Source organism: Macaca thibetana, chromosome 14 (genome assembly GCF_024542745.1).
Source record: "Macaca thibetana thibetana isolate TM-01 chromosome 14, ASM2454274v1, whole genome shotgun sequence".
Taxonomy (NCBI): Eukaryota; Metazoa; Chordata; class Mammalia; order Primates; family Cercopithecidae; genus Macaca; species Macaca thibetana.
The window spans coordinates 11,695,483-11,710,429 of record NC_065591.1 but is presented as its reverse complement, the minus strand read 5'-3'; the positions used below and the strand labels follow the sequence as shown (position 1 = coordinate 11,710,429).

General features: G+C 44.5%; 2 protein-coding genes across 2 annotated transcripts in view; one reads left to right on the top strand and one right to left on the bottom strand.

The window, feature by feature from the left end:
- The window catches only part of GNG3 (G protein subunit gamma 3), a 440,061-nt gene that overhangs the window by 27,770 nt on the left and 397,344 nt on the right, over positions 1-14,947 (top strand). The window lies entirely within an intron of this gene.
- On the bottom strand, positions 5,716-7,294 carry SCGB1D4 (secretoglobin family 1D member 4). The gene is made up of 2 exons (XM_050759211.1): positions 7,171-7,294; positions 5,716-5,939 (listed from the first exon to the last, which is right to left on the bottom strand). Exons 1-2 carry the CDS (start codon positions 7,223-7,225, stop codon positions 5,716-5,718), a joined length of 279 nt encoding a protein of 92 aa, XP_050615168.1. The 5' UTR covers positions 7,226-7,294.

Genomic DNA, 14,947 nt, shown 5'->3' with positions numbered 1-14,947 from the left:
CTGGAGAGGATGTGGAGAAATAGGAACACTTTTACACTGTTGGTGGGACTGTAAACTACTTCAACCATCATGGAAGGCAGTGTGGCGATTCCTCAAGGATCTAGAACTAGAAATACCATTTGACCCAGCCATCCTATTACTGGGTATATACCCAAAGGATTATAAATCATACATCATGCTGCTATAAAGACACATGCACATGTATGTTTATTGCGGCACTATTCACAATAGCAAAGACTTGGAACCAACCCAAATGTCCATAACCGATAGACTGGATTAAGAAAATGTGGCACATATACACCATGGAATACTATGCAGCCATATAAAAGCATGAGTTCATGCCCTTTGTAGGGACATGGATGAAGCTGGAAACCATCATTCCGAGCAAACTGTGACAAGGACAGAAAACCAAACACTGCATATTCTCACTCATAGGTGGGAATTGAACAATGAGAACACTTGGACACAGGATAGGGAACATCACACACCGGAGCCTGCCGTGGGGTGAGGGGAGGGGGTAGAGATAGCATTAGGAGATACACCTAATGTAAATGACAAGTTAATGGGTGCAGCACACCAACATGGCACATGTATACATATGTAACAAACCTGCATGTTGTGCACACGTACCCTAGAACTTAAAGTATAATAAATAAATAAATATAAATAAATAAATAAATAAGCAATGACTAAATCAAAACTTCATATTCAGAAAATAAGCTTGTCGCCGGGCGCGGTGGCTCAATAAGCAATGAGGTCTAAATCAAAACTTCATATTCAGAAGCTATTGGGAAGCCTTGTCATGAATCCGGCCACTGTGTAGAGCATGACTCCGTCTCAAAAAAAAAAAAAAAAAAAAAAAAAAAAAAAAAAGAATATTGGATCATAGGGAGAAGACACTGGAGAAAAAGTGCCTAGGCAGTGATTGATAATATTTATCCAGAGGGCAAATTATGAGACTCTACTTAGCTCAGTGGTCATGAGAGACACCTGAAGAAATAAAGTCAAGAGACCCTGCATGAGTCAATCCTACATCCTTGGTAAATCTCATTCTCAGGTTTTTGAACTAGATGTTCTTCAAAATTAGCACTATCATTAGCAAAGAAGAAATCCAGGATGTCAATCAATGAGCACATAGACACCGAGAAAGCTGACTATGAGATGCTGGCAGGTCTAGGAAGGCCTTTCTAGGGATAAAATACAAGCCCAGCTCCCCTGCAGTTACGTTCCTCCTCCCCCTCAGAGAGCAACGGTCCTTGCATTCTTTTATTGTGTTGTCGTTTCATGAAACTTGTCATTTCAATCATTTTTAAGTGTACAATTATGTGGCCTTCAGTGTATTCTTGATATTGTCACACTATACATTTCTAGGAAATTCTCATTCCAAACAGAAACTCTGTACTCCTTAACAATGACTTTGATACCCTCTTCTCCCTGTCTCAGCCCGAGTGGTCTTGCTGGATCCCACTTCACACTCTTTTAACAGAATCTCTGAAAGGAAAATGTTACCATATGTGACATGAATGTGATTAGCTTCGAATGATGAGAAGCGTGAGCACCTTGTGACCCCCAGGCTTCAAAGGCTATGGAAGTAGCTAAGGCAGCGGCCCTAAGCAACAGCTCTGGTGATGTCAGGAGTCCTACGAGTATCATGGGGGACTCCAGCACCAGCTACTGCCTCCCCAGGTCACTGGATGACTGCCCCTATAGAAGAGAGAAGTGAGAGAATGAGGACTCTACTTATACACAGATTCATGTGTTCCAGACAGAGCCTGGGCATCACCTGCTTTTGACAGCTTCCCAGTGGATTCCAAAATAAAGCCAGGATTAAGGGGCCCTGGGTAGGCATTTCTCATTCTCATATTCATTAGTGGAAACAATCTCGGACCTTCCTGGGTACTAGTGAGGACTAAAAAACAAATGAAAAATGTTCCAGCAAGATGCATGCTGGGGTGTTCAATAAATAGAAATTTTTATTAATTGTAAGCAATAGAGTAATAATTTCTAAGGTATGTTGAGTGCTTTATAGTATTAATTTATATAATGTATTCTCACAACAATGCTATGACATGCATTCTACTTCACAGGAAAATAAATGGATGATAAAAAAGGATGTCTATGCATGTGGGTGCATGTGTGTATAAAGATGTAATGTAAGGTGTGAGCATCCAAGGGGGCCTCACAGAGAAGGAGACATGTGAAGTGCATTCTATGGATGGGGTGGTCAAACGTCTGAGGCAGGTAAGTCTATAAAGGCAAAGGAAAACCCATATGTCTTGGTGCAAGGATGTGACTCATGTGATGCATAAGAAATGAGACATAGGCCGGGCGCGGTGGCTCACGCCTGTAATCCCAGCACTTTGGGAGGCCGAGGCGGGTGGATCACAAGGTCAGGAGATCGAGACCACGGTGAAACCCCGTCTCTACTAAAAATACAAAAAATTAGCCGGGCACGGTTGTGGGCGCCTGTAGTCCCAGCGACTCGGGAGGCTGAGGCAGGAGAATGGCGTGAACCCGGGAGGCGGAGCTTGCAGTGAGCTGAGATCCGGCCACTGCACTCCAGCCTGGGCGACAGAGCGAGACTCCGTCTCAAAAAAAAAAAAAAAAAAAAAAGAAATGAGACATAAACAACTATGGCTGAGGACAGAGCACCCAGGAAAACAGAAGATGAGGAGACAGGGCTCCCAGGAGCAGGGTCTTGGAAGTCCTCATGTGGAACACAAGGCTATGGATGTGTTCCTCCAGCAGTGGTTCCTCTCTGGGGTTCTCAGAATGTAGCCTGAGCTCTGTGAATCCTTGTGTCTGTCTGTGAAACCTTGTGCCTGTCCATGCACAGTGTGTAGGCTAAACTGGTCTTGAGTTTCACACACTTAGGTTCTATTTTTTTAAGTGTAAATATTTTCTGGCAGTATTAAAATACAAATTTCTTTTAAAAGCAATGTTTAATAATAGCTACTCTTATCTACTCTTTTCTCAGTTGTATAACAATAGCTATTATCATATAAACATGAGTTTAGGGTAAAAAATGACTTCCCTTACTTGAAACCCTTGAGAATACGTGCGCTCTGGTTGTTTAGGGTTGTTGAAAGAGGATAGGACCATGTTTCAGTTTTGGGAGGCTCACATTGGCATGAATAAGGAGGATTTCTCACAGGAAGGGCTCACAGAGGCTGGGAAACAGTTGAGGAGACCTTAATCTGAGTTGAGTTTGGAAGGACTCAGACAAGACTGTTAGGTGGCTGTGTGATGGGAAAGAAGGGACTCGTGGAGGTGATGCCTTGGCCATGGAGTGAACAGAACTTAGTGTGCGGTGAGGAGTCAGGAGGGAGGGAAGCTGTAGTTGGCTGATTTATGCCTCCATCTCCCAAAAGATATCCACATTCTAATCCCTAGAATCTGTGAATGGCCCATTGCAAGAAGAAAAACCATGGTGTAGACGTGATTCAGTTAAGGATCTTGAGATGGGGACATTATTCTGCATAATCTGGTGCTTCCTAACCCCAACCCCTGTATTTTGTAATTAAAAGTCAGAGGCGGATTTCACATGGAAAGGAAAGGAGATGGGAATGTATCATGGAGGCAGAGGTTGGAGTGATGTGGCCACAGGACCAGGATGGTCAGCAGCCCAGAAGCCAGAAGCAGCCCTTAGTGAACTCATCCTGAAAGCCCCTAGAAGGAACAGAGCCCTGCTGCCCCCTGACCTCCCCACAGTGATATCAGTATTGGGCTTCTGACCTCCAGAGGTACAAGAGAATCAGTTGTTTTAAGTCACCAAGTTTTCAGAGGTTTCTTGCAGCAGCCACAGGACACCAAGCCAGGAACCTGTGGCATCTCCCTGTGTCCTGGTCAGGGGACTTGCTGGCTGGGTGCATTAGCCTGGATGGGCTCATGGAAGGGAGAGCAGGCTGGGGGCAGACCCTGTGCTCAGTTTTACATCCTGCTCCTGAAATGACTGTGGAGTGCGCCCTGGGAGCTGTCCAGTTGGCAGGGGTGCTGGTCTCTGTAGCTCTTGGGAGAGCTTGAGGAAGGAAGCATTTGCCTCAGGTGCTGGTGAGTGATGCAGAGAGTGAGGAGTGCTCTTGAGTGTGGAGGGTAAAACAATGTGAACTCCAGGTTGAAACCTGGAGATGCCCCCAAACTGTGATAAACGGAAAATAAAGTATACCTGGACATGACAGGAGAGAAAGCATAGTGCAGAGAGAGCACCAAGCAGGCTGGCTGTGTGTCTGAGGGGACATCAAACTAGGGCTAGGGCTGCTGCTAGTGGAAACCATGTGCCTGGACACCAAGGTAGGCTGGGAGATCCCTCAGTCCAAGACCAGCAGGACCGTTGTAATTCCTGTTTTTCTATTGCCATGGTTTTCATTCACGAACGCAGGATGGGAAATCTGTAAGGAATGCAGGATGATTTCTGCAAATATTTCCTTCTGGGATGCTTGCATTCAGGCCCCAGAATGCTGGTTACTCTAGAGTTAATTATCAGCCACAGCAAAAGGCCACTCCCCTGTGGAAACCACCCTCTACTCAAGGCCCGAGACTGCAGGATCATAACAAGACCAGTGGAGATGTGCAGGGCAAGCGATTTATTAAAGCAACATGTTGAAACCTTTACAATTTTTAGTGAAGATCAGGGTATCGTTGAAAGACTGGAAACCGGGTTGAGCGTTTTTACATGTCACACACCACATTTTACCGCTATTTTCAGCTGAAATCGAAAACAAAAAAGGAAGAAAGGTGAGGTCAGTCATGCTGCTGCTGGTGATGATAGGCTAACATCAAAGAGGACAGTGGGATTTTGCTCCTAATGGCAATTGGAAAGGCAGAGGCAAGAACTCAGTTTGGGAAACTGAGGCCTAGACCTGGTGGCCTTACAATACCCATTCTGGTGAGAAAGCAGCCTTTCCCCACGAGACCAATAGACCTGGGAAAACCTAGGAGTTAGGTCCAGGGTTTTCATGGAGGGGGAGGGGAGGGGTTGACAGTGCAGCCAGAGGTTGTTGTCTGGGCTGTCCCAGGATTGTGGAGTCTCCTGATCCCTGTAATGGGGGAACCAGGGCTCTGAAGCCAGGCAGGGCAGGGAGGGCCTCTGGGAAACACGCCTTCCAGGAGACTCCAGCCTTCCCATGGGAGAATTCTGCCTGGCAGCCAAGGGTCTTATCAGGCCTGACCCTGCCGCATCTATGGGTATTTGCAGCCAAACCTCAGGACAGCAATCCAGAAGCAGCCAGGCTGAGAGGGCCCTGAAATCTCTGATTTCTTGAGAAAGACTTAGTGAGAACGTCCCCCTTCCATGGCATTGCAGGAGGTAGAGCAGTGAAAACGTCTTGGCCCACTGGTTGTGGTCAGGACAGTGTCATGGATGAGGAGTGGATAGTGGGCCCTGCGGAGCTGCGGGGGGCTCCTGGCTCTGCAGAAGCTGCAGAGGAGCCCAGTTCACCAGCACCCTGTCTGGGAGGCCCGGCTCTAGGTCCCCCCAAGCCTTCTCTCCCCGTTCAAGTCTCCCACACTCCCCGGGACATTCCACAGTGACTGTGTCCACTGCGTCAGGGTAGGTTGGCCCAGGAAAGCTCCCAGCAGGGAGGCGGCCATGCTTGGCCCTTCACCATCCCTGCCTGGGCCCTAGCTCACTCCCCATGTCCTCAGCACACTCTGGGGACACAGTATTCAGGCAGGCCACCTGAGGAGAAACATGCAGGAGGCTGTGTGCAGCAGAGTTTAATTCTGCGTCTGCATAAAGGAGAAAGAAATTACCAAGGCTTTTTCAATGAGAAGTCGATCACTCAAAGGTATCTGATCCGTGCAGTGCTTCACTTGCAACTTGGCTGCAAGAGCTTCCGGAGGTGGAATAAATTTGGCAACTTGTAACTTTAACAGATTGTCACTTAAGAAGAGGAAGCCTGTGATCTCAGAAGCAAGAGCTGGGCAGACAAGAGCATTGGCTGCAGCACAAAAATAAATATATTGTTGATGTTAGGAAAGTCAGTTTTTCTCTCATGGCTCCCTGATGCTACACCAGACAGGATCCCCTGGGTTCTATGTTTCTATACCATTACTGTGCTGATGACAATACCAGAAATTCCAGGTGTGAATTTCCCAAGGTCACACAACAAAGGTAAGAGCTTCATATCCTCAGCTAGACTTCTTTTTCTTTTTTTGAGACAGGGTCACCCAGACTAGAATGTAGTGGCACAGTCTCGGCTCGCTGCAGCCTCAATGTCCTGGGCTCAAGCGATCCTCCCTCAGCCCCCAAAGTAACTGAGACCACAGGTGCATGCCACCATGCCCAGCTAATTTTTGTGGACTTGTTTCTTTTTTTATAGATGGCGTTCGCCATGTTGCCCAGGCTGGTGTCAAATTCCTGAGCTCAAGTGATCTGCCCACCATGACCTCCCAAAGTGCTAAGATTACACAAATGAGACACCATGCCTGGCCCACAACTTGACTCTTGACAACCATAACTTTACTCCATTCTCATAGCCACTCCTGGAAGAAGCTTTAATCACCAGTGATAGGAGGCGGCTCAGAGAGGGTGAGCATTGTGCCCAAGATCAAGGGGTGGGAAGTGTCGAAGCCCAGATTCACCCCAGACCTCACATTACATCATCTGACATAGATCCCATTCAGAAGTGAAGCTCAGGCAGAAGAATTCCTAACATTTGCCTGCATTGATTTTTCTATAAAACTCCCTAGATACTGGGGATTACAAGAAATAGCTCTAAGCAGCCGGACTCAGTGGCTCACGCCTGTAATCCCAGCACTTTAGGAGGCCAAGGCGGGCAGATCATCTGAGGTCGGGAGTTCGAGACCTGCCTGACCAACATGGAGAAACCCCGTCTCTACTAAAAATACAAAATCAGCCAGGCATGGTGGCGCATGCCTGTAATCCCAGTTACTCAGGAAGGCTGAGGCAGGAGAATCACTTGAACCCAGGAGGCGGAGGTTGCAGTGAGCCCAGATCGTGCCACTGCACTCCAGCCTGGGCAACAAGAGCGAAACTCGGTCTCAAAAAAACAAAAAAGAAGAAGAAGAAATCGCTTTAAGCTTTATGAATCTTATTCAACAAGCACAGAAAAGGGTCTGGAATTTTGTTTGGTTTTGTGCAGGTGCTCTCATGCTCAGAGGAGGGTACGTCCCAGGGGCTGGTGCTGGACTCATGACTGATGTACTCACCCTGGTAGCAGGAAAGGGCCAGCGAGACCAGCAGGAGACACACCGACAGCCTCATGGTGGCTTATTCTGCTGTGAGCTCAGCTTTCACAAACGATGAGTGATTTGGATTCGACTCCAGGAGCCTGTGTAGTCGTGGAGCCCAGGGCTATTTGTACCCAGGGAGCCTGGCTGGTCCTGCCCACTGGGGCACCTGGTAAGTCACGAGGCCTGGCTCCCAGCCCGCCCTTCCAAGCCAGGGCTGCTGCCATCCATCAATGTGACCTCCTTAGGAATCTCTGCATCCAAGTGAGGCAGAGCACAAGACAGTAGCCCTGTGGGAACTCTGCTCTGTGCTCCAGGTGAGTGTTCAGGCACATCTGGAAATATTCCTGGGATTCTCAATTTCCTTATGAGCTTTTGCTGATTAGTTCTTTTTATCTTTGTAGCAGTGCAAGGGCACAGGTGAGTTCTGACTTTGGAAGGCACAGGAAGCTGGAAGGCTGTGTTCTGGTTATGGGAGAGCAGGGACATAAGGAGACCCTGCTTTGATCCCCCTGCATGTCTGACAACCAGCCAGGCTTGTTTCAGTTGCACCTTGGGCAAGTCTAGTCCTTCCCCTCAGCCCATTCCATCACCACCATGTTCACTGCATAGGTACCTAAAACATAGTTGAATACATCCCACCTGTAGAAGATTTCCTGAGGAAAAACATCTGCTGCACCTGTTCTGTAGCCTGCCTCCCTCCCAAATCTGAGTCTTGTTTATAGGTGCAGTTATATATGTGGCCAAGATTCACATTTTCTATCTATAAAAAGCAAGCTTTCTGTGATGTGTAGTCACCCACATCTTATCTTAGGGCTGATCTGATGATTAAGTAACCCAACTCTTTTTCTCAAGAGCTTTTGGAGTGTCCAGAGCTAATCATGCATCAGAGAGGTATTGAGAGTTCTTTGCTCTGGGGCTCTAGGCTGGGAAGATAATGGAAGGGAAGAGACAGATGAACAGGGTGGGTGGTCACTTCCCCCTAACCCCTAGGCTCAAGTTTTCCATTTCAAACCTAGCTGTGCTGCCTGGGCCAATCCCATTTTTAATGGAAAGTGAAGGAAGCTCCCAGATAAAGCAATACACACTCCCCTTCCCTCCCATTGTGATGCCTTCATGTGGTGTCAGTAGGTAACCACCAGAAATTTCTCTCTTAAATAAACTTACATGTGAGAGGAGTCATAGCCCAGGCCATAACTTTCCATTCTCAGCTATGCAATCAAATCACTTGGAGCTTTTAAGATATACTGACCCCACAGGCTTCTCTCTCTGGTGATTTTGATTCAGTAGCATAGGGGTAAATCCCTCATTTCTGTACTGTTTAAACTGCTCTGGTGTTTCTCACAGACAGCAGGGCTGAGAACCAGCCAGGAAAACCTTTAAGAAGGGAGGGGACCTTACGGGTTGTGTCATGAAAGACACATGGTCAGGTCTGGTTGAGTCCAAGCTGAGGGCAGTGGTGGATCTCACTTCCATCACACAGGATGACGAGGGAATCCCTGAATCAGCCCTGCTAACACAAAGGAGGGGGAGGGTTGGTGGTGAGGCTCGTGGCTATGAGGGTTCAGATCCTCATTTATGGGCTCCTGGACCTTAGGAAAAGTATTGAGTTTATGTAACCCCAGTTTTCTTATTTGTCAAAGTAGGCTACTAATGGTGCCTACATCACTGGGTTGATAGATGATCAAATGGGTGTGTTCATGGATGTGTGTGTGTGTTTAAAATATACCAAGTTCTGGTACATAGTAGTTCTCAATCAATGTAAACTGCCATTATCTTGTCCCATTTGTCATATATGTCATGGTTTGCCAGTCGTTCCTAGTTTAGAGCACAGCCAAAATTCACAAAATCACCTACTTGCAGAACTACACGGACACCTAGATACACCATTTCTCTCGGATATAAATGGAAAAAGAAACCCAGCTCATGGTCTCAGAGTCTACAGACCCATGAATATGGGCTTCAGGACTGAGGCCTCTTTTGCAGCAGACGGGTCTGTGAGGCATCCACCCTATTTGTGGATGAGAGCTTATCCTCACTCAGGCTTGGCATTCACTTTCTTATCTGTACAGTCCATTGGAAAGGATGTGTATCTCTGAGAGAGGATTGTTTGCATGTACTTTTATTTATTTATTTATCTACTTATTTATTTATTTTGAGGCGGAGTCTCGCTCTGTCGCCCAGGCTGGAGTGCAGTGGCATGATCTCGGCTCACTGCAAACTCCGCCTCCCAGGTTCACACCATTCTCCTGCCTCAGACTCCCAAGTAGCTGGGACTACAGGCGCCCGCCACCTCGCCCGGCTAATTTTGTGTGTGTGTGTGTGTGTGTGTGTGTGTGTGTGTGTGTGTGTGTTTAGTAGAGATGGAGTTTCACCATGTTAGCCAGGATGGTTTCGATCTCCTGACCTTGTGATCCACCCGCCTCGGCCTCCCAAATTGCTGGGATTACAGGCGTGAGCCACCACGCCCGGCCTTGCATGTACTTTTATTAGTCCTACCACAGTTAACACCTATGCAGGGTTTTTTTTTGTTTTCATCATTGATGCTTTTTATGGCTCCCTCCTTTTTATATAATTGACTCAAGATTTTAGTTTATTCTTTCCATCCAAGGCCATTGTTGCCTGACCCTGATGACTTGGTCAGTGCTCCCGTTTATAGACTCTGCTGGAACCATGCACGTCTCATTTGCAGCAATCTCAAGGCTGTTGTATTACAAATGTGTAATCATTTCATTGATGCACATTTTTCTTGACTGTTAGCTCCATAATCAGAGGGTCAGTATCCGGTTTTGTTCATCCTGGCTTAGCACAGTGGCTGGCATGGAGAAGATCAGCAAGGCATCTTTTAACAAATGAATGATAAATTTATGAATCAACAAACTACTAAATGGGTGATGGTCATGGTTAGTGTAAAAGAATGCTCATGGGGCCGGTTTTCTGTAGGCAGTTGAGGGTGAAAGGTGAGTAGCATGGTGGTGACTGTGAAAAAAACTCATTGGTTTTCGACATCACTAGAGAGAACAGCGGTAAGAGGATGGTGCTGCACCAACCAGCCAACCCCTAATCTTCTAGTGCAAGCCAAGACTTAAACAATTTCAGGAAAATTTAATATCAATTCACCAAGCTCCACATCCACTAACAGGAACTCCCCTTTAGTTTCTCTTCCAACTAGGAGCATCACAGCTTCTGAGTTTCCAGGGTCATAGCAGTAGAGCAGCCCGTGGGGATTATTCCTCTACCTCTCCTCAGCCATGAGCAGAGTGCTCCAGGGAAACACAGGGGAGGCATGGAATGTTCTGGGTGAAGGCATCGAGATGTGAGGCTTGGAATACAGAGTAGTGTATCTAAGTCCTGCTCAGGGACATATAGCATTTGATTCACAGAACAAAACAAAATGTGGAAGAAGTCCAAGGAAAAGCATGAGAGAAGTTGACACGGCATAAACCAAGTGGCTTGTGAGGGACTTCAGATAGCCAGGTGAACCTGAAACAGACAGGTGCACATGGTAGAACAGGGAGGGGTTTGTGGCTGGAGAACAAGATGGGGCAAATGGAGGGGAACTTGCACATTCCTCTGTGGGTCATGACAGCAGAATGGGTGGGAGAGGTGAGACACCTTCAGATTTTGTTACCCCACTGATCTTTTTTTTTGACGTTTTCAAATCTCAGGTCAAAATAACATAGATTTTCATACCCAATAGGATAACTATTATAAAACAGACAAACAAGCAAACTAAGAATTTTTAAAATAACATTGTAACAAGGATGAACAGAGGTAGCAATTCTTGTGCACTCTTGCTGGGAATGTAAAATAGTGCAACCACCATGGAAGATCATGGCCTCTCAAATTAAAATAGAAAATATCATAGGATCAAGGAATTTCTCCTCTCATGATATAGCCAGGAGAACTGAAATCAGGATCTTGTAGAGATCTTGTATACGCATGTCTTTAAGGATGCTATTCACATTAGTCAGGAGGGGGAACCAACCCAGTGTTTATCCCCAGATGAATGGATGAAGCAAATCTAGGTATTCATGGAGTGGAATCTTTTTTGTTGTTGTTGTTGTTGTTTTGAGACGGAGTCTCGCTCTCACCCAGGCTGGAGTGCAGTGGCGCAATCTCGGCTCACTGCAAGCTCCACCTCCCGGGTTCACGCCATTCTCCTGCCTCAGCCTCCCATGTAGCTGGGACCACAGGCGCCTGCCACCATGCCAGGCTAATTTTTTGTATTTTTAGTAGAGACGGGGTTTCACCATGTTAGCCAGGATGGTCTCAATCTCCTGACCTCGTGATCCTCCTGCCTCGGCCTCCCAAAGTGCTGGGATTACAGGCGTGAGCCACTGCACCCGGCCTCATGGAGTGGAATCTTATTCAGACTTAAAAGAAAAGAAAATTCAGACACAGACTGTAGAATTCAATATAGATGAACTAGAGTACATTGTGCTATATGAAATAATCCAGTCACAAAAACAAATATAGTATGATTCCACTTATGTGTGGTATCTACAGTAGCCAAATTCATACAAACAGAAATTAGAATAGTGGTTTCCAGAGGCAGGAGGAAAAAAGATATTGGGAGTTGGTGTTTAATGATACACAGTTTCAGTTTCAAGAAAAACAAGTTTCTGGAGATTAATTGTACAACAAAGTGAATATACTTAATACTACTTAGGTGCACACCAAGAAATGCTTAAGATGATACACTTTACATTTGGGTATCACAATGAAATAATTTTAAATCACCTGAGTTTGAAGTCAAAATTATACCTTCCAAGCACCTGAATTCTGAGTTCCCTGCTTCTGTAAATTCAAAACCAAGAGGGCCTTCAGCACATTCTCTTTCCTAAGCCTGTTCTTTCTATTGACTCATCCATTCTGCAAACAAACCATTATTTATCCTTGAGCACACAAACATTGGCTTGGTTTCGTAGAATAGAATGTTCCATGACAATCCAGTCACCAAACTTACAGTGAGCTCATTCTATTTGGAAACATACAGGTCCTGCGGGTTGCAAAACCTTTTGTAGCTAATGAGAATAGTGATAATGAAGACTAATAATAGTTTTTAGTTTCTATGTCCATACCTGCAAAACACAATTTATTATATTCACATCCTTGTTACCAATGTATAAGATATAAGCTGTTCTATTTCCAATATTATAGTTGAGACAACTGACTTACAGAAAATAAGAAAGTTGTCTACAGTTGCACAGTCTGAAAGCAAGAAGGTCTGGCTCAGGCACTGATGGTGTGTGAGCTGTGAAGTAACAAAGTGGTCCTCTCAGTCCATACATCTGGCAGTGGTCACGTGTGAGGTGGGCTAGATGTGGATACAGATTAATTTCTATATTTGCTGCTCCTTGTATTTCACTTTTTGACTCTAATGAATTCTTCTAATCAATGATATCTCACACTAACTCCTTCATTTAGTTCATTTCCTTTTTTCTTCTTTTCCTTTTAAAGAAAAAGATTCTATACTGACAACTCCAAATGCTGGCAGGATGAGGAGCAACAGGAACTCTAATTCATTGACTGGTGGGAATGTCAATGGTACAACAATTTGGAAGACAGTATGGCAGGTTATTACTAAAGTGAGCATATTGTCATTATCAGTTCCAGTAAGTGTGCTCATTGACATTGAACTAAATTAGTTAAAATTTTTTTTCCATTAAAAAAATGTGGACACGGATATTCATAGCAGCTTGCGTGAAAATTGTCAAAACTGGGAAGCAACTGAGAAGCGCTTTAACAGGTGCAGGAATTATTACACTTTGGCACATACAGATGGTGGAACATGATTCACCACCAAGAAGAAATGAGTTATTATGCCATGAAAAGGTAAAGAGGAATCTCAAATGGATATGGCTAAATGAAAGAAGACAATCTGAAAAGGTGACCTACTATAGATTCCAACCATATGACATTCTGAAAAACAAATATGGAAGCAAAGATCAAAGATCAGCATAGGTTATTGGGGAGGGAAACACGAAAAGAGAGAGCACAAAGGATTTTTAGGGCAGGGAAATAATTCTGAATTCCTTTTTTTAAAATTTTTTGTTTCCATAGGCTTTTGAGGAACAGATGGTCTTTGGTTACATGAGTAAGTTCTTTAGTGGTAATTCGCGAGATTTTAACGCAACCATCAACAGAGTAGTATACACGGAACCCAATTTGAAGTATTTTATCCTTCACCCCCTCCCATCCTTTCCCCCGAGTCCTCAAAGTCTTTTGTATCATTCTTATGCCTTTGCATCCTCATTGCTTAGCTCCCACTTATGAGTGAGAGTATACAATGTTTGGTTTTCCATTCCTGAGTGACTTTACTCAGCAGAATAATCTCCAGTTCCATCCAGGTTGCTGCAAATGCCGTTAATTTGTTCTTTTTTATGGCTGAGTAGTATTCCATGGTGTGTGTGTATATATTTTATATACATATATCACAATTTCTTTATCCGCTCACTGATTGGTAGGAATTTGGGCTGGTTCCATATTTTTGCAACACAAATTGTACTGCTATAAACATACATGTGCAAATATATTTTCATATAATGACTTCTTTTACTCTGGGTGAATACAGCCAGTAATAAGATTGTGGGATTAAATGTTAGTTCTACTTTTAATTCTTTAAAGAATCTCCATACTGTTTTCCATAGTGGTGGTACTAGTTTACATTCCCACCAGCACTGTAGAAGCGTTCCCTTTGTATTGCATCTATGCCAACATCTATTATTTTTTTATTTCTTGATTCTGGCCATTATTGTGGGAGTAATGTGGTATCGCATTGTGGTTTTGATTTGCGTTTCCCTGATCAGTAGTGATTGTGAGCATTTTTTCATATGTTTGTTGGCCATGTGTATACCTTCTTTTGAGAACTGTTGATTCATGTCCTGAGCCTACTTTTTGATGGGATTGTTCGGTTTTTTTTCTTGCTAATTTGTTTGGGTTCCTTGTAAATTCTGGATGTTAGTCTTTTGTCAGGTGTATAGATTGTGAAGATTTTCTCCCACTCTGTGGGTTGTCTGTTTATTCTGCTGACTGTGCCTTTTGCCATGTAAAACTCTTCAGTTTAATTAGGTCCCAGCTATTTATCTTTGTTTTATTGCATTTGCTTTTGGGTTCTTGGTCATAAAATCTTCGCCTAAGCCAATCTCTAGAAGGGTTTTTCTGATATTATCATCTAGAATTTTTATAGTTTCAGGCCTTAGGTTTAAATCCTTGATTAATCTTGAGTTGATTTTTGTATAAGGTGAGAGATGAGGACCCAGTTTCTTTTCCCTACATGTGGCCTGCAATTATCCCAGCACCATTTGTTGAATAAAGTGTCCTATGACAGTATATACAAGTCATTACACGTTTCTCAGAATTTATAGAATGTAGGACAGTGAGAGTGAACCTTAATATAAACTATGCCCTTCAGATGAAAATAATGAGTCAAGGTGAGTTCATCAATTATGTATGTCACTCTGGATTAGGCTGTGAATAACAAGGGAGGCTATGCCTGTGGAGGTGCAGAGGTTAGATGTGGACTCTATTTTCTACTCAATTTTTGGTAAACCTGAAAGTGCTCTAAAACATACTCTTTCAGAAAAAAAAGAACGATACAATTTGTAAAAAGTATTCCTGTCACACAAGAAGAAAAATTCTTATTGAAAAAATCTGGGCCAGGCGCAGTGGCTCAAGCCTGTAATCCCAGCACTTTGGGAGGCCGAGACGGGTGGATCACGAGGTCAGGAGATCGAGACCATCCTGGCTAACA

Excerpts from the sequence above, each read along its gene's own strand:
- SCGB1D4 (XM_050759211.1), bottom strand. The coding sequence starts at position 7,225 with ATGAGGCTGTCGGTGTGTCTCCTGCTGGTCTCGCTGGCCCTTTCCTGC. Across the intron at positions 5,940-7,170 it reads GGCCCTTTCCTGCTACCAGG|CCAATGCTCTTGTCTGCCCA; the intron begins GTGAGTACATCA and ends TTTGTGCTGCAG.